Source organism: Perca flavescens, chromosome 17 (assembly GCF_004354835.1).
Source record: "Perca flavescens isolate YP-PL-M2 chromosome 17, PFLA_1.0, whole genome shotgun sequence".
In the NCBI taxonomy this organism is placed as follows: Eukaryota; Metazoa; Chordata; class Actinopteri; order Perciformes; family Percidae; genus Perca; species Perca flavescens.
In genome coordinates this window covers 33,248,642-33,270,142 of record NC_041347.1, presented here as the reverse complement: position 1 = coordinate 33,270,142, position 21,501 = coordinate 33,248,642, and the positions used below count along the sequence as shown (strand labels likewise).

At 39.5% G+C, this 21,501-nt stretch overlaps 1 protein-coding gene across 1 annotated transcript; it reads right to left on the bottom strand.

Annotated features, from left to right (window-relative positions):
* Positions 1 to 4,218: 4,218 nt before the first annotated feature.
* LOC114572265 (synuclein) lies at positions 4,219 to 16,602 on the bottom strand. Its single transcript, XM_028603815.1, has 6 exons — positions 16,339 to 16,602; positions 8,846 to 8,887; positions 8,345 to 8,472; positions 7,950 to 7,976; positions 5,441 to 5,488; positions 4,219 to 4,572 (listed from the first exon to the last, which is right to left on the bottom strand). Exons 1-5 carry the CDS (start codon positions 16,457 to 16,459, stop codon positions 5,441 to 5,443), a joined length of 366 nt encoding a protein of 121 aa, XP_028459616.1. The 5' UTR covers positions 16,460 to 16,602; the 3' UTR covers positions 4,219 to 4,572.
* Positions 16,603 to 21,501: the final 4,899 nt, after the last annotated feature.

Sequence of the window (21,501 nt, the reverse complement as noted above, 5' to 3'; positions counted from 1 at the left end):
CAACTTTTCAGACTCTTTACAGTATTTACAGTACTGCACTGTATGGATTCAGGCCCTTGGAATTGCTTGTCCAATTCTGGCAACTTGTTACTGATGATTGAGATTGAGACATGTGAAAAAATTAGGACACCCATGCTAAAGTTGACTGAAAAGAGGAATAAAAAAAACATCTATTGCAAATTGATCTTACTGCCTTAATTAAAAAAATGAGGGAAAATCCAATCTTTAAGGACACCAATTTTCTTTGTGAATGAATAATGTATCGTAAATAAATAAATGTTCTTCCTTAAAATACAGGGGGCATAAGTAAGTACACCCCTATGTTACAGTAAATTCCCATAGAGGCAGGCAGATTTTTATTTTTACTGTAAAGGCCAGTTATTTCATGGATCAGGATACGATGCATCCTGATAAAGTTCCCTTGGCCTTTGGAATTAAAATAGCCCAACATCATCACATACCCTTCACCATACCCCCCCATCATCACATACCCTTCACCATACCTACAGATTGGCATGGGGTAGTTTCCATAAAATCATCTCTCAATGCAAATCAAACCAGCTATCAACTCAAATTAACTGAAATAAAACCATGCCAATCTCTAGGTATGGTGAAGGTTATGTGATGATGTTGGGCTATTTTAATTCCAAAGGCCAAGGGAACTTTATCAGGATGCATAGTATCCTGGATCCATGAAATAACTGGCCTTTAAAAATAAAAATCTGCCTGCCTCTATGGGAATTTACTGTAACATAGGGGTGTACTTACTTATGCCCCCTGTATTTTAAGGAAGAATATTTATTTATTTACGATACATTATTCATTCACAAACAAAATTGGTGTCCATAAAGGTTGGATTTTTCCAAATTTTTTTAATTAAGGCATTAAGATCTATTACCGAAGATTATTTTTTTATTCCTCTTTTTAGTCAACTTTAGCATGGGTGTCCTAATTTTTTCTCATGACTGTATATATACTTAATTTATAGAGTACTGTATGTCTGTTGTCGTTGCAAATGAGAATTTGTTCTCAATCAACTTACCTGGATAAATAAAGGTTATATATATATATATATATATATATATATATATATATATATATATATATATATATATATATATGTATTTACTTGTAGTACCATAATGAAACATGTATCACCTATTTTGGACTACAATATTTAATGATTGTACGAACGATGACCCAGTGAAACTATGGGTAGCTTATGTGTGGGTGATCTAAAGTAACGTTTCAATGGTATTTCACAATATATTTGTTTTTTGAACCAGTGAAGTGCAAGATTTCTTTAAAGATATGAATACCCAATCCAATGTTTTGAACATTGGACAGCCTGTGTTACAAGTGATGACTGTTTTGAGTTTTGTGTCTAGAGTTTTGAAAAATGACATCAAGGTTCTGAAATTAGTAGCAAAGTGATTGTAAAAAACTGTATATGTGTGTGTTTGTGTGTATGTGTGCCGGAGTGTGTGTGTGTATGTGTGTGTTCGCAAGTTTGTGTGTGTTCGCAAGTGTGTGTGTGTGTGTGTGTGTGTGTGTGTGTGTGTGTATGTACGAGTGTGTATGACACCTTTACAAAGAGCCATTTTTGGCCCAAAAATGTAAAACCGAAAACATATTAGAGCCTACTAATGAAGATAAGTTTATTTAAGTCCAAACGAACATTTAATATTTGTTTTGTGTGTTGACATTTTATTGCCCTGTCTTTAACCTTTCCATATTTTGACCATTTGATCCAATTCTTAAACCCACATTAGCTCTGTTTTCTGTTCCGAAATGTCTCTCTTTCTAACATGTCTAAACACTACTTTCTCATTCATTGATATTCTTAAATATCATTTCTTCTTTCATTCTTCCTCTACCAAAGATTTATTTACTTCAAAACAAAGTATCTTTTTTAAATTCTCACAGTGAAACACCCAAATGAAATGCCCAAAACTGTCATTTATATGTCTGTTTGCAGTTCTTTTATTCTTGTTTAATAATCTCTCTTTATAAGAAAATGAGTAATATTCTAAAGTGTACCTTTTGAAAGCTATGAGCCGAGCTGAAAGAGTTGTCAGATGTTGTGTCCTCTGCAGTCTCCAGTCAGTACGCTGACATGGAGGATAATCTTCCTCCTGTTTTAGGAGGAGAGGCGTGGTAGAGGGCGTGGTGATGGTGATCTAGCAGAGCAGACACCTTGGTGGAAAGGATGAGAGCCATGGTCATTATGTGTCTTTTAAGAGTCATTATGGGTCTTTTAAGAGTAATATTGTGTCTTCTATGAGTAATTTAGTGTCTGCATATGTCTTGTATATTTGTAGAAATATTTTGAGTACTGCTGGGACGTTTTCACCTTCATCCAGGTGTTTCAGTGATTTAATGTAATGTTTAATATAAATGGACACTGGTTGAGGCGTTTCCTGAGTTTAGATGAGGATATTTATTAATTAACTGTAACTTCTCTTCTGTTACACAACTCTCCGAGTGTGAAGCGGTTGGGATGAGGATCAGCACCTCTAAATCGGAGGCCATGGTTCTCAGCAGGAAACCGATGGAATGCCTTCTCCAGGTAGGGAATGAGTCCTTACCCCAAGTGAAGGAGTTCAAGTACCTTGGGGTTTTGTTCGCGAGTGAGGGGACAATGGAGCGGGAGATTGGTCGGAGAATCGGCGCAGCGGGTGCGGTATTGCATTCAATCTATCGCACCGTTGTGACGAAAAGAGAGCTGAGCCAGAAGGCAAAGCTCTCGATCTACCGGTCAGTTTTCGTTCCTACCCTCACCTATGGTCATGAAGGCTGGGTCATGACCGAAAGAACGAGATCCAGGGTACAAGCGGCCGAAATGGGTTTCCTCAGGAGGGTGGCTGGCGTCTCCCTTAGAGATAGGGTGAGAAGCTCAGTCATCCGTGAGGAGCTCGGAGTAGAGACGCTGCTCCTTTGCGTCGAAAGGAGCCGGTTGAGGTGGTTCGGGCATCTGGTAAGGATGCCCCCTGGGCGCCTCCCTAGGGAGGTGTTCTTACAATAAGATGAATAAGAGCACAAAGAGATGCAAAACGACCATAAAAAACTCAATATGACCACAAAGAAATAGAAAACGATTTAAAATGACCATCCTTTTACATGTCTGTGACCAGGAGATGACTTTCACCCAGGAAACAGGTGTTCATGTATTTTATTTCTTTTATTTGAGTTGTGAAGCTGGTATTGAACCATGCTGCATTAACAGGTTTATGATGACGTGTTAGATGTTGTACGTGTTGATGGCGAGAAGCGGTGGAGGAATTATTCAGATCCTTTCCTGCAGTAGAAGTACTAATACCACACTGTAAAACACTGAAACACAGACTGTGTTACAGGATAATCCCTCGTCTGGTGAAATGTTCTCACTTATCCAAATACTTTAGGTCATATCTTAACAACAACTCATCTGTTCATCAGTTTTTTAGTCATTTTGCATCTTTTTGTTGTTGTTTGATCTTTTTTTATACGTTCTGAGTGTCTCTGTGATCATCTTGTGTGTTTTTCAGCAACATTTGAAGGAGTCAGGGCCCCTGGCTCTGTGTCTTTTGTAATCTCTTGAAACAAAGTGAATGAATGTGACTCTACATGATAAAGGATCACTCTCTGACAAAGGTTGATCCAAAACGTCTCTGTCCTGACACCTAGTGTCTGCTCTCATGAATGGACCAATCACAGCGTACTGTCTGGAATGTTGGGTTACATCAGGTAGCATTATCCCTAATAAGTGAGTATTAATAATATAACTTACAGGTATGTATTTTTAGGAACTTTATCTTATAGCTAGGATACCACAACAATAATGATATTGAATTTAAAATTAACAGTGAAAAAGAAGAAACAAAGCCGTGCAGCACGATTTTAAACTCTTTTTATTTCACTTCTGTTGTTTTGTAAAAGAAGAAATAAGCTTGAAGCTGAAGAAGTTAATATCAGGAACACAGGTGTGTGTGTGTGTATGTGAGAAGGAAACATTGCATATTTGACTATCAGTGCAAACTTGCATGCGTACATGAACTGTTTGGGCATTTTAGGCCTTTAATTATAGGACAGCTGAAGAAGTGAAGGGGGAGAGAGAGGGGGAATGACATGCAGCAAAGGTCCGCAGGCTGGAATCGAACCCGGGTCCTCTGCGTCGAGGTGTAAACCTCTACACATGGCCTCCCGCTCTACCAACTGAGCTATCTGGGCGCCACCTTTTTAATCTATTTTAATTGTGATATTTTGTGAGTAAAACCTTAATCTCCAACATAACCAGTAACATTTCTCCAACAGGTTAATGTGGTACAATGTTTTCCTTTGAAGTAAAAGTACAAAGTATGTCAATAGCACACAGTTAAGTTGCATATTAAGAAGTTATTTTGGGGTTCAATGGTTCTGGAGAAAGCTACAAGCAGCGATACAGTTGGTCCGTTCCAGACAGACACGTTCTGAGCTTTAGTTACACACAGTGAGAGGGTTAACGTGTCAGGGAGGGTCAGAGCTTCTTCTTCTCTTGCTGCTCATTGGACAGGAAGAAACAGGAAGTGACTGCAGGTCAGGGAGGACGAGATTCTGAGAGACACAAACACAAAATGAAGGTTAATACATCTGTGGTTTTGATATTTACTTACATGTTACCCAACATGGGTAGAAAATAGGGCTGAGAATTGTAGAGGGAATTGTGTCTAAAATGAGGCCCTAAGGCCTGTCAAATCTGACTCCAATTTATTAATTCCCGCGCCTTCTTACATCGGACTTAAGTTTACCAGAACACAAGGATCAATCTGAGACGAAGAGTTCATTTAAGCAACGGCTCACGTAAAAAGGCAATGTCGGCAACCCACCCGAACCGTCTTGAAACAGAGACCACATGGACCACGTGGACGCGCACGACTCAGAGGGTCGCCCCGTGGCGCAATGGAAGTGAGGTGAAATATTACGCCTTTTTCGCAACTTTTTTCCTGAAATATTACGAATTTTATCACAATTTTTTTCCTAAAATATTATGATTTTTTCCATGATTTTTTTTCCTGAAATTTTCCTGAAATATTACAACTTTTTAGTTGAAGATCTGAATACTTCTACCACCTCTGCTAGTTGGGTATCACTTCTCTAGAGCAGTGTTTCTAAAATGGGGGTCCATGTCCCCCTAGGGGTACTTTTTGTGATACGTAATTCCTTCAATAACTATACAATATAGTAATAATTTAATATATAGTAGTAATTTAGAGATTATTACTATTTGAAATGTAGCTTTAAGTGTTTTTCAGTTACACCGATGGCGCAGCGCTGTATTGTGCCTCTTTAAAAAACTATTCTTTTTCTACCAAAAATGCTTTGCTGTGGTCAGGGAGTACTTGGATGAAAACATATTTTAAAGGGGGTACCTAGAACACCAAATGAGGATAAATCCGCCGTTTATTGTTGGTAGTTTTCTCACCTACTGTTCAGTCTGTTCTCCCGCTGCTTCTGTTTTCGGGAGGTCGGCCTGCAGGAGAGACGGAGCAGAGAACATGATAACTCCACCTACCGCGTACTCATTCATATCACAGACTGGAAAAATAAAGAACGAAGCCTCCGGGTCTGAAAAGTGAAGCAGAAGCTCCTTAAAGCTGCATTCTGTCTAACTTCCAGCAGTGGGCGACTGCACCCGGGTCTAAAAAGAAGCTCCACTGCAGAAGATAGCATTTTAATCCGCTCCTGTTTGGTAACATGCTGTTACAAACAACAGTTCCTGTATCTGTTTCAAATTAAAAGCCCTGTAGTGTTGCAGGGGACAGAATCCCTTCACTTAACAATGCTTTTATTGTGAAACATTTGCAGGAACGTGTTGTGGAAAACTTGCACGGTTCCCTTAAGGCCAACACGTCCTCAAACCTAAACAACACACAGGGTCAATTGCCAAAACAACAGACATGACCGTGATATGTTTTATATTATTGACCAATCAGAGCAGATTTAGCTTGGTTTCGGCAGGGCGGCTTAAAGAGACAAGCGCTAAAACGAATTGTGAATTTAAAGCATGTAAACTAGTAAATGATGGAAATATACATTAAGCTCAGTTGGTACGTACAAAATCATGAACGGGTTTGTAAGATATCGTACGAAAAGTTATGCACACTAAAATGTAAGATATCATATGAAAACTAGGAGGCTGCCAGCTGGGACATTGGCTACAGAGCAGTTAAAGCTCTACAGGGCTTCCTGCCTCTGGCTACAGACCTGCGTCACATCTCATTCGTATCAGCAGCAGTTAGTAGATGTGTTTAACAGCTACAAAGCTCTGTGACGCTGGCTACGGTGCTCTGCATGGTTCTCTGCACGGTGCTCTGCACGGTGCTCCATCAGGTCAGCTGAAGTTGGTGGTTCAGTTACCCGAGAATAGGTGACTGTGAGCCAGGTACAGAGCACTGCCAGCTGCCGTTCATTTCGGCGGAGATTGCGGTTAAGTTTAGACAAGAAAAAGTGAGCGTTATGTGTCGAGAAAAGTTGAGTTTTAGGCACTGAAACAACTAGTTAAGTTTAGGAAAAAGATGGTGGTTTGGATTAAAACAAATGTGTGGTTCATGAGAACAGGCTGACATAATATGAAAGCCAACGGGAGTTTATTTTTTGTTTTATTTCCCAGCCTTTACTTGTTTGTGTTTTCTTGAACATTAAAACATGTGTAAAATTGCGTTTGCTAAACACACCAGACTCCATGTAAATAAACAATACTTTTATCATCGTAAAACACACTTCATTCAAAGTCGACAGAAACTAAATAAAACTATGAAAAGCCGTTTTGGGTCGTCTTTACACCTTACCAACCCACACAACTCTAGTTTTGGTTGAAATAAACACATAATTTACGATTTACATGTGCAAATATGTTGGCTCTATACACGCTAAAAGTATTGCTTTTTTAAATGGAGTCTGCTGGGATTATGATGAAAGAACAAAGACCTTTGTTCCTATTTCAAAGGGTGTTGTCAACAAAGCGGTGGACTTTCTGCGTAACAAACAATGTTTTATTTTCTGCCAGCGTTAAACCATGCATCCTGTTCCTTCATACTTTGTTAGTTTAATAAATGTGTTAGTAGAAACCATCGTCACACGTTGCTGTTAGCAGCTTTTCAGCCATGTTGTATCTCTGATTAAATATCTCCAGTTATTAAAAGTCCCTTTAGTGAGTTGCAGGAAATGCTTTACTCAAATGAAGTAAAAGCACCTCAAAAGTCTACTAAAGTACAGTACTAGAGGAAGTTGACTTAATAACTTTTCACTATTGATTGTTGTCTAAATTAACAGTATTTTTAGACTTGGTACTTAAAACTTTAAGGTTTTCTTGGCCTTTCCCTTGTTTCTCAAAATATTGTGATTATTTTCTATAATATAAAAAAAACTCAAAATATTTTAAAAATTTTAAGAATATATAAAAAAATTCTAAAATATTTAATTGTTTTTCTAAAATATTGTGATTTTTTCTACTATTTTTTTAAACATTCTAAAAATATATTAAAAAAATTCTAAAATGTTTCAACTTTTTTCTACAATATTAAAATTTTGTTCTCCAAATATTTCCATTTTTTTCTCCAAATATTTCAATTCCTTTCTAAAATATTTCAACTTTTTTCTACAATATTAAAAAAAGTATTTTAATTTTTTTCTCAAAATAATTCAACTTTCCTTACCCAAAATATTACAAATAATTTCTAAAAGACTTTAAAAAAATGCCCCAAAACATGTAAAATGTAAAAAACGTTAACAAAAAGGTGTCAAAAATATTGCCGAGGACACCAGATTGGTTTGGGCCAGCTCTGCACTCACACAGTCTCAAACATTTAAAAAACATTAAATGATTTCCTGCAGTCTCTGTAATGAAGAAATGCAGATTAATGAAGCTGTTAGTTAAAAATCATTCATCAGGCAGCGAGCATCATAACATGCTGCATGACCAAATCAGGCACCTCCTCAGCCACTGGTCCCGCCTCCTCCTTTTCCCGACCAATCACCAGAGAGTTGTGAAGAGAGAAAATAAAAGTTATCAGCACAACAGAGATTATAATATTATATATTATAATTACTGTATAGGACGATTAATCAATATTTTATCTTAAGGTTTTTGTTCATATATCCTATTTTTTTGTTCATTTACCTGTAAAACATTTTATAATTTGTGAAAAAAAAAATATTTATTTTTTGCAGAGAAAATGAGACTTAAAATTTTGTCATACTTTTTTAAACTACCGTCTCTAAAATAACAAAAAAATGTATGAACTAAAATAATCACTATTTACTGTGACAATAAAATGGATTGATTGATTGATTGATTGACTGTTTTTTTGGAGGGGTCATCTCTTACCGTGCTGACGAATCCGCTCGCTAACGCCGCGTTCTCCACCCCCTCCACCGCCGCCTGGGCCACCTCGTTGGCACCGGCAACCGCAGTGTCGGCAACAACGTTGGCCTGTTCTGTCGACTTGTGGGCAACTGGAAACAGAAAGTCGTGGTATATATGTTGAAAAAATTATAAAAAACGCCATTAAAAGTATGTTGAAATAAGTCATAAAAAGTATGTCGAAAAGTCATAAAAAGTCATAGTATAGTATGTCGAAAAAGTCATAAAAAGTCATAGTATAATATGACATAGTAAAGTATGACAGAAGGAGAACATGAAATATATTTTCTCATATTATATTGGCCTTTAAAAGTCTGAATGAATGAATCAGGCGTTATGTTGATGATGTCCTTCATTCCCTCTGTAATAATCCGATGGGATAAAAGAAGAATGCAAAACTTTCCCTCCTTACATTTCTGACCTTGTTGTTTTCTGGTGCTGATGAGAGAGCAGCAGTTAGTTTACCTGTGTTAACGCCGGTCACCACTCCCTCCATCGTCTTGTTTCCTGGAAAAGAAGAAAAGAAAAGTGTTTTTATTAACGCATTGGTACGATATAGTACAGAAGTTTATGCATACCAATTCATATCATATCCTCCAAAACAAGGAGACTTCCGGCTACAGAGCTCCGTTGTACTGGCGGTAGTTGGTGGTTCAGTTACCTGATAAAAGGTGACTGTGAGCCAGGTACAGAGCACCGCGAGCTGCCAGTCGCTTCGGCAAACATTACGGTTAAGTTCAGGTGAAAAAAAGTAATCGTATGCCGCGAAGACAGTTAAGATTAGGCACCAAATAAAAGTAAAAAAAAATGATGTTTTATTTATTTTCAAATGGGACATGAACCCCAGTCTCCTGGGTGAAAGTTTGTTTGACCCATGTCCCCACCCCCAACCTGCCTCCTTAAGGTGATTATATACTGGACACAGTCCAGCTCACGCGAGCGTATGTGACGTCATGAAATCACCATGAGTATTTATACCTGCGCTGGTGCTCGCGACACTAGTTGCAGTCTTCTCCTGAACAGCGGTGGCGCTAATGAGGAAAGGCTACCGATGCTTCTCTTTCTACGGACTAGAAGAAGAAGAAAATGTAAACAACGGCAGAACTGGCAGCAGCGTTGCCGTCAATGCTTCGATTTGATTCAATGTGCTACTTCGTGAGATCGAGCCTTTCATTCGCCATGAAAGAACTCCTCTTAACCCGGTAAGTTTACCAGAGAGACCTGCAGTCACTCTGAGAGTCCTGACATCTGGTTGTCGGCGAACTCATTCAGGATCCTGTTTCCGGTTTGTCGCGCGCCGCTGAAAAAAAAGAGCCGTCTGCGACCTCGGATCACGCGCCATAAATCGGATGCGCAGGCCAGATATTACATCATTTTGACGTCACGATGTCGCGTGCCACTTTGGAAGCGTCCAGTGTAAAAAAACCTTTACCAGGACATTTGACGCTCTCATACTTCCTCACCTTATTTCCTGCTTTGCTCCCGTCAGATCTACTACGGCCAATAGAGGGCGCCGCCACTACAAACATAAATATAGGTCAGAATGATGCTGGAACAAACCACTAATGGGGGAGTTTTATGCTTTTTTTCTGTCTGTCTGTCTGGGTTTGTGTGTCCCTTCGCCTATCTATCTATCTATCTATCTATCTATCACTCCATCTCTCCATCTCTCAATCTATCAGCTGTTTGCAGCAGTTCAGTGTTAGTGTGACCTGGTTTCCTCTGAGCTCAGCTGTTCTCTGAATTATTTAGTCCCGTCATGCATTTTCAGACGACAGCAGCCGCCATTTGTACTTTTACTATCCGTCTCTGATTTGGCCAAATGTGGCACAACAATGCTCTCCCTGTCTGTGGTTTTGTTTGGATCACTGGACTGGAGGAATGTAACTAAGTACATTTACTCCAGTACTGTACTTCAGTCCAAATGTTGAGATACTTGTACTTTGAGTCTTTTCTTTTCACAGATTCTAAAATGGGAGGATTGTTCTTTACTTTTAATACTTTAGCTACATTTTCCTGATGATACTTACAGACTTTTACTGAAGTAACATTTTCACTGCAGGACTTTAACTGTAACAGAGTATTTTAACAGTGTGGTATTAGTACTTTTAATGCAGTGAAGGATGTGAATACTTCTCCCAGTGGGCGCCGTGCAGGCGGATCAGACTGAACAGACTCTGTTGTCTGAGGGAACACAGTGTGTGATTCACTGTCTGCTGCTCGCACAACAAACACGTTACAACACAGAAACCCAGAGAGGAAACACAGGGGCTGCAGCCGAGCCCTGGAGCTTCTGTTCCTCTCTCCCTCTCTCCATCCATCTCCCTCTCTCTCCCTCCCTCCCTCTCCATCTCTCTCCATCTCTCTCTCTCTCTCTCTCTCTCTCTCTCTCTCTCTCTCTCTCTCTCTCTCTCTCTCTCTCCTCTCTCTCCCTCCCTCCCTCTCCATCTCTCTCTCTCTCTCTCTCTCTCTCTCTCTCCTCTCTCCCTCCCTCCCTCCCCCTGGAGCTTCTGTTCCTGGAAGACAGCCGACCGTTTACAGACATTGGGCTGAAGCTTTCATCTATTCTTAACCCTCCTGTTGTCCTCGGGTCAAAAATGTGACCCATTTTCAAGAAGTTTCTATATCAGAAATTTGGGTTTCTTTTTAACCAAATTGTCAAAAACAAATAAAGTGGAACACTCTTTACAAGTAAAATAAATGATCAGTTCACTACTTTCATTGAATTTGGGTGTTTTGTTTGATAAAAGAATGTTGAAACAAGTGACAAAAAACTTGGAAAAAAGTGACGGAAATGATGGGGAAAAGTGTCACAAAAGAAGACCAAAACTTTTGGACCCAGAAAAACTAAATGTTTCATGCAAAAATGTTGGAAAAAACATTGAATAAATGCAAATACAACAACAAAAAACGTTGTGAAAAGTCGCGAAAACTTCAAAAGAATGAGTTGAAAACAGCATCAAAAACGTCTGAAAAACGTCTGTTTCCCGGCCAGCAGCCGACCCCTGAAGTCTCCGAGATTTCATACCTAAAGTAGCTAAAGTAGGTCTCCATCAGGTCAAATCTCCTTTCATTCTCCAGCTAGCTGCTAACAACTCTTATAATGTTCTCCAGCTCAGTACCCCTAAATATGACTCATTAAGAAGAGCTTTTAGAGGGTTTCATGTCCTCAGACCTTTATGTTTCTCTCAGCCAACGTGTTGAAATCACTACGACAGTGTTTCTCAAATGGGGTTCCGTGTCCTCCTAGGGTACTATGGAGGACTGCAGGGGGTACGTGTCCTCCTAGAGGTACTCTGGAAGACTGCAGGGGGTATGTGTCCCCCTAGGGGTACTATGGAGGACTGCAGGGGGTATGTGTCCCTCTAGGGGTACTCTGGAGGACTGCAGGGGGTACGTGTTGCTCTAGGGGTATTTTGGAGGACTGCAGGGGGTACGTGTCCCTCTAGGGGTATTTTGGAGGACTGCAGGGGGTACGTGTCCCCTAGGGGTACTCTGGAGGACTGCAGGGGGTATGTGTCCCCCTAGGGGTACTATGGAGGACTGCAGGGGGTACGTGTCCCCCTAGGGGTACTCTGGAGGACTGCAGGGGTTATGTAAAACTTTTTGCAAAATGTTTTTCAGGGCTGTAGTTACTTCTACTGTTTTTTTTTACTCAAAGTTTGTCGCTTTTTTCAGTCTGTTGTTTGTTTTGAATTTTTTGTCATTTTTTGTCCCTCTAGTGTTGCCTTCCTTATTTCTCTTTTGTGTTTTTTTAGAAGTTTTTATTACTATTTTTCCAAGGTTTTGTCATTTAAAAAAAAAGTTTTTATTTCCTTTTTCCATCAGCATCTAAATGTTTTCCAGGTCCAAGGCTGTTGTTTAGTAAATCTATTGCTGACATCACTGTATTCTTCCTCTTTATAGAGACTTTATTTTCTACCAAAAATTATTCATGTTGGTTCGACACATTTTTACCATTCAAGCTGCATTTGTAACAACAAAAATTGTTTCCCTTCGTTCTTTTTCATTCTGAACCTGGAAGATTGCCCTTACCGATCCTTGACAGTGTTGGTTTATATCAAGAGACACACATGTCAAAACTCAACACAAGGCTGGAAACAGAAGATGAGGAACGGGACCACTTTGAGAGAGAAAGCATTGGAAAAAAAAAATATCAAAAGCGCCGAAAAAAGCAACAAAAACTTCAGAAAAAAACGTTAAATAAACAAAAATAAACTTCAAAACCTTTGAGAAACGGCGCCGAAAGTGTGAGAAAGCGTGTGTCTGTCTGACAGGCGTTTCCACTGGCGTGCGGTTGGTTCCAGGAAGGCAGCCGAGCGGTTAACATCTGATGCATATTTGATAAAGCTCAGCTTTTATCTCCTCTAACGGATGTCTTCATCCTTCCTGCTGCTGGAACAACGGCAATTATAATCAATAAACAATTATATGTTTTAATGTTTTGGGAAATCTTCCCTTCCTCTCTCTCTCCCCCCCTCTCACAGCAACTGCTGGCCGGTTATACGCAGTTGAGTTTAGCTGAGAAAAAGCGAACGTCATGCAGCGATGACTAGGTTTAGACACCAAAAGGTCTAGTTAAGATTAGGAAAAAGATTGTAGTTTGAGTTACACTCCCAGGATGAAAGTCTTGTGTTTTCTCCAGGGGCGGAGCTAGACTGGTCCTCTGCTACCAAGTCATTTTAAAATTAAAACCGTTAAAAAAAAAAACAACGGTAAAATATCTGATGAATGCATGTTATAATGTGTCACTTGTTGAGCCAAATAAGCCTATATGTCGAATAAAACACAAAGAAAAGCCACATTTTTTTTACAAGTTTGTATTGAACAAAGTTTGGCAGTCAATTAAAATCTTTCAGCACCATGGACAGCGATGGTGCTGAACAGGCCAAGTGCGCTCAATCACTGCCACACTATATAATTGACATGGCACTATTTTATATATGTTTAATAAGAAGAGCTGGATTATCACAACGTGAAATCATATGCAGTAATTAGCTTCTTTCAGGTAATAATCTGCAATGTGTCACTTTGGCCGCACCCAAGCACCCACGCTATCTCCGCTACTGTTTTTTTCTCCTTAACTTCTTCAGGACATGAACACCTGTTTCCTGGGTGAAAGTCTTGTGTTTTCTACTTAACTTCTTCAGGACATGAACACCTGTTTCCTGGGTGAAAGTCTTGTGTTTTCTCCTTAACTTCTTCAGGACATGAACACCTGTTTCCTGGGTGAAAGTCTTGTGTTTTCTCCTTAACTTCTTCCAGGACATGAACACCTGTTTCCTGGGTGAAAGTCTTGTGTTTTCTCCTTAACTTCTTCAGGACATGAACACCTGTTTCCTGGGTGAAAGTCTTGTGTTTTCTCCTTAACTTCTTCAGGACATGAACACCTGTTTCCTGGGTGAAAGTCTTGTGTTTTCTCCTTAACTTCTTCAGGACATCAACACCTGTTTCCTGGGTGAAAGTCTTAGGACCATTCGCACAGCCGCTTCAAATTCGTGTCTTTTTGCATCTTTGCATTGATTTTGTATGTAATCGCAGCAGCAAATCCCGGGGAAAACGCCTCTAAATGAACAGCCCATAATACAACCCACAGGGGCATTTACTTCCCTCTGGTTACGCTCGTGATGCAGAACGAGGCTTGCTCCGTTTGTACCGTAAAGTAACATTGCTACTTGGACTAACGACCTATGGGAGCGTTTTTCAGTGGAGAGCAGACTCCAGGGTTCATGTCGTTAACCCTTGTGTTGTCCTCGGGTCAAATTTTCAAAGTTTTTCATATCAGAAATGGGTTTCTTTGAACAAAAATGTCCAAAAATAACATGGATGCATGGATGTACATTGTATGGGATCCATGCAACAATCTTTGCACGTAAAATTAATGATTACTTTTATTGAATTTGGGGTGTTTGGTGGGGTATGTTTAATTGATTTTAAAACAGTATCCTGACAAAACTTTGACATAAACCAGTCTGTGATCCAATCAATCCTCTGATCTTAACTATTAGTCAAAAAGATTCTTTAGTTCTGCTTTTTTAACTAAAAAATTTGGTAAAATGTCATATAAATTAGGTTTATTGACAATGAACAAAATGTTGAAAAAAGTGAGAAGAATGTTTAAAAAAGTGTCAAAAGCATAAAAAAGAGCCAATAATTCAAATTCACTTTTGACCTGGATGGACAACAAGTTGATGGTCGATGGGAAGACAACACAATCCTACTTGGCAATTTAACAAAAATGCTGTTTAGTCAGGCGACATCAGACATTTCTTCACTCTATTCCCTAAGTTAGGATGCAATGGTGAACTTTAACCTAAACCAACTTATGCGTCAGGGAGTTTTCAAACCTGAAGTAAGTAGCTTTGCTCCCTCCCTCCCTTCCTCCCTCCCTTTCTCCCTCCCACCCTCCCTCTCTCCCTCTCTCCCTCTCTCCCTCCCTCCCTCCCTCTGTCCAGTTTGTTTTTGAATCTCATCCCTCCTTTACTTCCCACTGAAAAAACTCAGATTTCTGATGAATTAATGTGAATTTTATGTCAAATTTAGATCATTTTCTCTTTTCATTTCCTTCTAACTCACTCCTTATCTCTCCATCTTTCCAGCCATCCTTTCCTCCCTCATTCCTGCTCCAAATAGAGAACATGTGTCTCTGCAAATTTAATTCATGTCACGATGAATCACACTTTTCTCTTTCTTTTATTTGAGATTAATGTTTTAAGATTCAGGTTCTTGCTATCCCTCCCTCTCCCTCTCCCTCTCCCTCTCTCCCTCTCTCCCTTCCTCTCTCCCTCCCTCTCCCTCTCTTCCTCCCTCTCTCCCTCCCTCTCTCTCTCCCTCTCTCTACCTCCCTCCCTCTCTCTCTCTCTCCCTCTCCCTCTCTCTTCTTCTCCTTCCTGTCTTCCCTCTTTTCTGCATATGATCTTAAGCGTCTTAAAATTTAATGCACAATCTCACGCTTTCTTTCATTTTAATTTTAATATTTTAAGATTCTGATTCTTGTCGTCCATCTATCCCAGTTCATCCTTCAGCCAACTACTTCTCTTTTATTCCTCCATCCCTTCTTCTGGCCTTCTATACTTCTCTGCATTAATCTGTCTCTCTCTCCTTTCTCTCCTTTCCTTTCAAACAGACTTTCCCGTCTTCAAATCTGATGCACTGTCACGATGAATTGCACTTCTTGTCCTCCTATATCCCTCCCTATCCTTCATCCATCCCTCTTTCATTCAAGGACCATTCTTCACATCACAGACGTGATCATTTCATGTCAAAGTGAACTTTTGCTTTGCTTGTTTCTCTTTTTATTCTATCCTGTCTTTTACTTTTTCATCCATCAGTCTCACTTCTACACTTAAAACATGTACAGCTTGTTCCTTTCATCCCTCTATCCCTCCTTCCCTCCCTCCCAGTTTGTACTTGAATCACATCCCCCCTTTTCCACCAAAAACCCCTTAGATTTCTGATAATTTAAGGTAGAATTCTAGGTCAAATTTGACTGATTTTATCTCCTTCTTTTCATCATCCCTTCTTTCTTCTTCCATGCTCAAAATTCCCCTCTAATCAAACATTTATTTTGCAATTTGGTGTCGAAATGTACTTTCTACTTTGCCAGTTTCTTTGTTTCATCCCTCCATCCCTTCTTCTAGCCATCTATACTTCTCTAAATCAACCTGTCTCTCTCTCCTTTCTCTCCTTTCCTTTCAAACAGACTTCTGCATAATGTCACGATGAGTTGCACTTCTTGTCCTCCTCCTATAAACCTCCCTCCCTTCATCCGTCCCTCTTTCAATTTTCATCAAAAAACATGATCATTTCATATCAAATGAATTAACTTTTACTTTGCTCGTTTTTCATTTCATTCTATCCCATCTTTTACTTTTTCATCCATCAGTCTCACTTTCCTCACATAAAAACATGTACAGTTTGTTCCTTTCATCCCTCCATCCCTCGCTCCACCCTCTCACCGACGTAGAAGACCCCCTCCTTGGTCTTGGCGGCGGCCTCGCCCACGCCGGCCTTGGTCTTCTCGGCTGCGGCTACCACTCCATCCTTCGCCATGGAGAATCCCTTCTTGAAAGCGTCCATGATGCTTTGCTTCTCTCTCTGTCTTATTCTCTCTTCTTATTCAGTGTTCTTCTATCTTGTGTCTCCCTCTTTCTTCTGCTCCGTCTGCCTCGGCTGTCTCGTCTCTTCTCGTCTGTGCAGTGATCTGATCCTGCTAATGGACCGGAGAGAGAGGGAGGGAAGGGGTGGAGAGAGGGCACGTGAGAGAGAGAGAGAGAGAGAGAGAGAGAGAGGCAGAGAAACAGAGACACAGAGAGAGAAAGAGGCTGTGAAAGAAAAAATGAAAGAAAGAAAGAAAGAAAGAGAGAGAGAAGAGGTGGAGGGAAGGCACGTGAGAGAGAGGAAGAGAAAGAGAGGCTGTGAAAGAAAGAAAGAGAGAGGTAGAGAAAAGAAGTGAGGGAGAGAGTGCTATGGAGATAGAAGTAACATGGGACTCTTGTTGTGTAGTGGAGAGAGAGAAAAATAGACTGCTGTTAAGAAGAAGAACAGCAGCGCTTCTAGACCATTTATAATAATAATAATTTAAACCAGAGGGGCCCGGCTGGGGCCACATGTGATTTTAGGGGTACCAAATATATTAGGCACAACCACCAACCCTCCATAGGTTTAGTTGTACAAAAGACGTAACGATACACATAGAACCTCAAACACAAGAAGACTCATTCAGTGTTGACCTACATTTTATTCATGCACATGAATAATATCCCCTCTTTGGGGATAAACATGGGGTTAAAAATGTATGAGGGCATAGCAGGGCGTAGTAGGGCGTTGCAGGGCATAGCTCATTCTATCCCGTATTTTACTTTTTCAGGTTCAACCACCTAGCATGCTAAAATAATCTCAGCACAACATCAGCAAGTTAGACTCTAAGATGGCTGCTCAGGGTTTTCTGTTCTGAGAGGAACCTGAATATGACTCAGCACAAACACACACACACACACACACACACACACACACATACACACACACCCTTTGCAACCTTACCCATCATTCCCTGATTGGCTACCAGTGGCGTTGGTCTATTTTTAGACCCCATTTAATTTTTTCCACCTCGAGCAGATCAATCCTGACCATAAGCCTACACACGCACACACACACACACACACACACACACACACACACACACACACACACACACACACACACGCACACACGCACACACGCATGCACGCACACACGCATGCACGCACACACACACACACACATGCACACACACATGCATGCATGCACGTACACAGTTATTCATGTTGTGTCATTAATCAATAAAAGGAAATATAATCACTCTCTCCTCAAAGAGCACCACTTGCTTTAACACTTTCAGCAAATGTTTTCAGGGTAAGTCTTGAAACAAACTATATAACAGAAAGTGAACAGCTGTGTCATGTGTAGCACGGCTATAACTTCAGTAAACAACTGTTCAGTCAGAGCAGAGTACATAAACGCCTCATTTTAAACGCTTTTTTGGATGTTTTTTGGATGCTTTTTGCACGCTTTTAAGTCACTTTTTTGGTGCCTTGTTGATGCTTTATAAACACTTATAAATGCTTTTTTGGATATTGTTTGCCACTTTTTGGACACTTTTTCTGCCGACCTGTCAGAGCGGAGTACATAAACACCCAGCCAGCTAAACACTGAAGTGTCTCCGGTGGAGGTCGACCTGTCACAGCTGGGTGGAGTTGAGTTGTTGCTGGGTTTGCAGAAACATTTGTGTCACTACTGTCATAAAACCAAATTATTTCAGATACCGCCATGTGAGGAACTAACTAACCCCAAAACACACACACACACACACACACACACACACACACACACACACACACTGCAGCTATCAATTAGCAGGCAGGTGTGGGATTCCTCACACAGGTGATTTGGAACGATATGCAGCGCTGAGATTTTCTGAGAGCTGGACAGGATGCTCGAAAACTTTCACATAAGCGACTCCACCGTGTGACTCTTTGTGACGTGTTGAGCTTTACTTATATCCCATTCATTTTACTGGACTGCACTCACATTTTATGTAAAGGTTGAGTACAGAATTCAATACTTTTTAGGCACAGACTGAATTGCCCCTAAAGTATTGAGTACTGAAGAATGCCTAATAATTTCTGTGATAAACTGTCTAACATTACACGTCGTAGAGACACACAGGAAAAACTGTCTGTTGCACAGACGGCTCACGTAGTAGGAGCTGAAACATACATAAAAGTTTTGTATCGTAAAGTGTAATGTTGTAATTTGTTTTTGTTTAATAGGATTGCTATCGAAAAAAGTATCATTTAGGAATCAGTATTAAAGTCACAGTATTGGTATGGTTACTGGTGTGCAGTTTTTTAGCCCTGGTTTTGATTTAAAACGTCAAAAAAGTCATAGTATAGTATGTTGAAAAAATCAATAAAAAAGTCATAGTATAATATGTTGAAAAAATAAATAAAAAAGTCAAATGTCAAAAAATGTCATAATAAAGTCACAGGATAGTATGTCAAAAAAAAGCCATATTATAATATGTTAAAAAACCTTATAGTATGTTATGTCGAAAAAAGTCATAATAAAGTCTTAGTATAACATGTCGAAAAAAAGTCATAGTATAACATGTCATAAAAAGTCATATTATATGTTGAAAAAAAGTCATAATAAAGTCTTAGTATAACATGTTGAAAAAAGTGATAAAAAAGTCATAATTTAGTATGTCAAAAAAGTCATAATAAAGTTATGGAATAGTATGTTGAAAAAAAGTCATAATAAAGTCATAGTAGAATATGTTGAAAAAAGTGATTAAAAAGTCATAATTTAGTATTTCAAAAAAGTTATAAAAATTCATAGTATAGTATGTCAATCCAATGTGTCCTTATAATTAACAGTCAAATTGTTGATACAAAACTTAAATAAACTCTGTTAAAAACACTAAATGCACCACATAAGATTTGAACCCACAACCAGAGAAGCCTTCAAACCAGCAGCCTATCACACTGAGCTATGTGCTCTGATAAACTTTCATGTTGTTTCCATATCCATTTGGCATTTTCATTGTTGAAAGGACTGAACCCTAAACCTCCAATCTTCATCAGATCTCCAGCAGCTCTTCTTGCTGAGCTGTGTGTGAAGCTTGTAATGAAGTGGTTCAAAGTTGTATTCATGGTTCACACCACTAAAAACTCTCAAAATGGAATTGGGGATAGATCCTTTCACCTCAGATTATGAAGAATCAGTTGAATCAGCTCCTCATCTTGGTGAGCTTTTCCGGAACCTTCCGTTAGTTGTGTTCGTTCTATCATTTGTTGTTCACACCGGCATTAAGTCATAACAAAGTCATAGTATAGTATGTCGAAATAAGTAAAAAAAGTCATAGTATATGTCGAAAAAAGTCTATTTCAGATTGCGGGCGCCCGCCAGCCGACCGAGCAAACAGTAGATGAGACAAACACGTGAAACTGTATTTTATTATTGTTGTTATCTTTATTGTTTGAATCCTCAAATACAACGTTAGACAAAACCATCAATATTATGAATATTATGTATTTGTATCTTTCCTATCTGCCAAGTGGTAATTACTATGTCACTTCCGGAGTCTTCAGCTGATTTTTTACAACATTATTAAAGTGCATAACTTACCGGAACAAAACTGAGCAACGTGTTGTTGCTGGTGACAAAACCACTGACTGTACTGTATATGTATATATGTACAGTGAAGTGATACTGTTGTTAAAAACCTGCTGATCGCTGTCCAATTCTCTGATATGAATGACCGCATTGCATTGTGGGATATGGGCTTTGCATGCGCCCAGCTCGGATCATATTGTGTTCTGTATTACAGCATACTGTAATATTTCACCGGTAATACGACCGAAATAATATTATTAAAATAAAGAAATGCATACTATGATAACATCTAAATAAATGTTGATAGATGTAGCGTTTTAGAAATATCAATAAAAAACAAAGGAATCCAGCTTCCCTGGCCAAAATAGACCGAAATAATAACATTAAAAAAAATACATATAAACCATGATTAAGACCTGGGCTAAAAATACCAAAAATAGCAAAGCTGTATACAGCTTCTCTGCTGCAGCCCGACATGCAGAGAGAATCGTGCTGTGATCACAAAAGATGCTTCCCATTGAAATACATTAGTTTAAAAAACATGATCCCGGCGTGAAAATCTTCAAAATATCGTAACAAAACGTAGCAGTGTGAATGTATCCTCAGTCCACTTTTTTTGTTCTCACTGTTAGGGTTGTTTTCCAAACTGCTGACATCTTTGTCTTCTGTCAGGGATTTTTCGTAAAAAGTGGAAAGCCCAAAGGGGCTACAAACTGGACGTTTACAGTAAGTGACACACAGGACAAGAACAGGACAGTAGGGGTTAGGAAAAGATTATGGGTTGGGTTACAAAATTTACATTAAAGTGACCCCCTGGACAAGAAGAGGACCAAAACCTTGGCGCCCAACCCAGATCCTTAACAGACATACAGACACATACAGGAAATAAATAAATCTCATTCCTAATGTTCATACCAGAGAATAGAGAGAGTAGATGGCGATGAGGGTCAAAGGAAGGCTGATGACAATGATGATGTACGTCACCACATCTGTGATGAATCCAGCTTCAGTGTCATCGTGGTAGCCTAAGGTGCTGTTGGTGTAATTACTCGACCCGAAGGTGCTGTTGGGGAGATTATGGGAGACTGAGGTAAATTTGATGGTGGAAATATCAGAGCTTGGGAGGCTGATGTCTTGAGGTGTGTCTGTTGATTTATCCAGAAAGATGTCTAAAGGGATGCTCTCTTGAAACGAAATGCTGTTGGTTGGGAAGTTGTCCTGTGAAGTGTTGTTATCGTCCATTCTTCAGAGGGAAACCTGTAGGGAAGGAGATCGGGTTATAGAAAGGACATTTGGAATTTCAAAGTTTTTGAATAAATCAACATTTTAGCATGAAAATGTCCCTGGGACATTTGTTTGAGCAGATTTGTAGTTTTATAGTTGTTTTGCATTGTTTGTGTGATAGTTTTGTGTCTTTTTGTAGTTGTTTCATTAACTGTTGTCGCTGCAGGACGGTTACCTTTTGT

Coding starts and splice junctions, on each gene's coding strand:
- LOC114572265 (XM_028603815.1), bottom strand. CDS start 16,459: ATGGACGCTTTCAAGAAGGGATTCTCCATGGCGAAGGATGGAGTGGTA. Junction 8,888..16,338: donor GGAGGGGGTCTTCTACGTCG/GTGAGAGGGTGG, acceptor CTTCTTTTCCAG/GAAACAAGACGATGGAGGGA. Junction 7,977..8,344: donor CGAGCGGATTCGTCAGCACG/GTAAGAGATGAC, acceptor GGTCGGGAAAAG/GAGGAGGCGGGACCAGTGGC.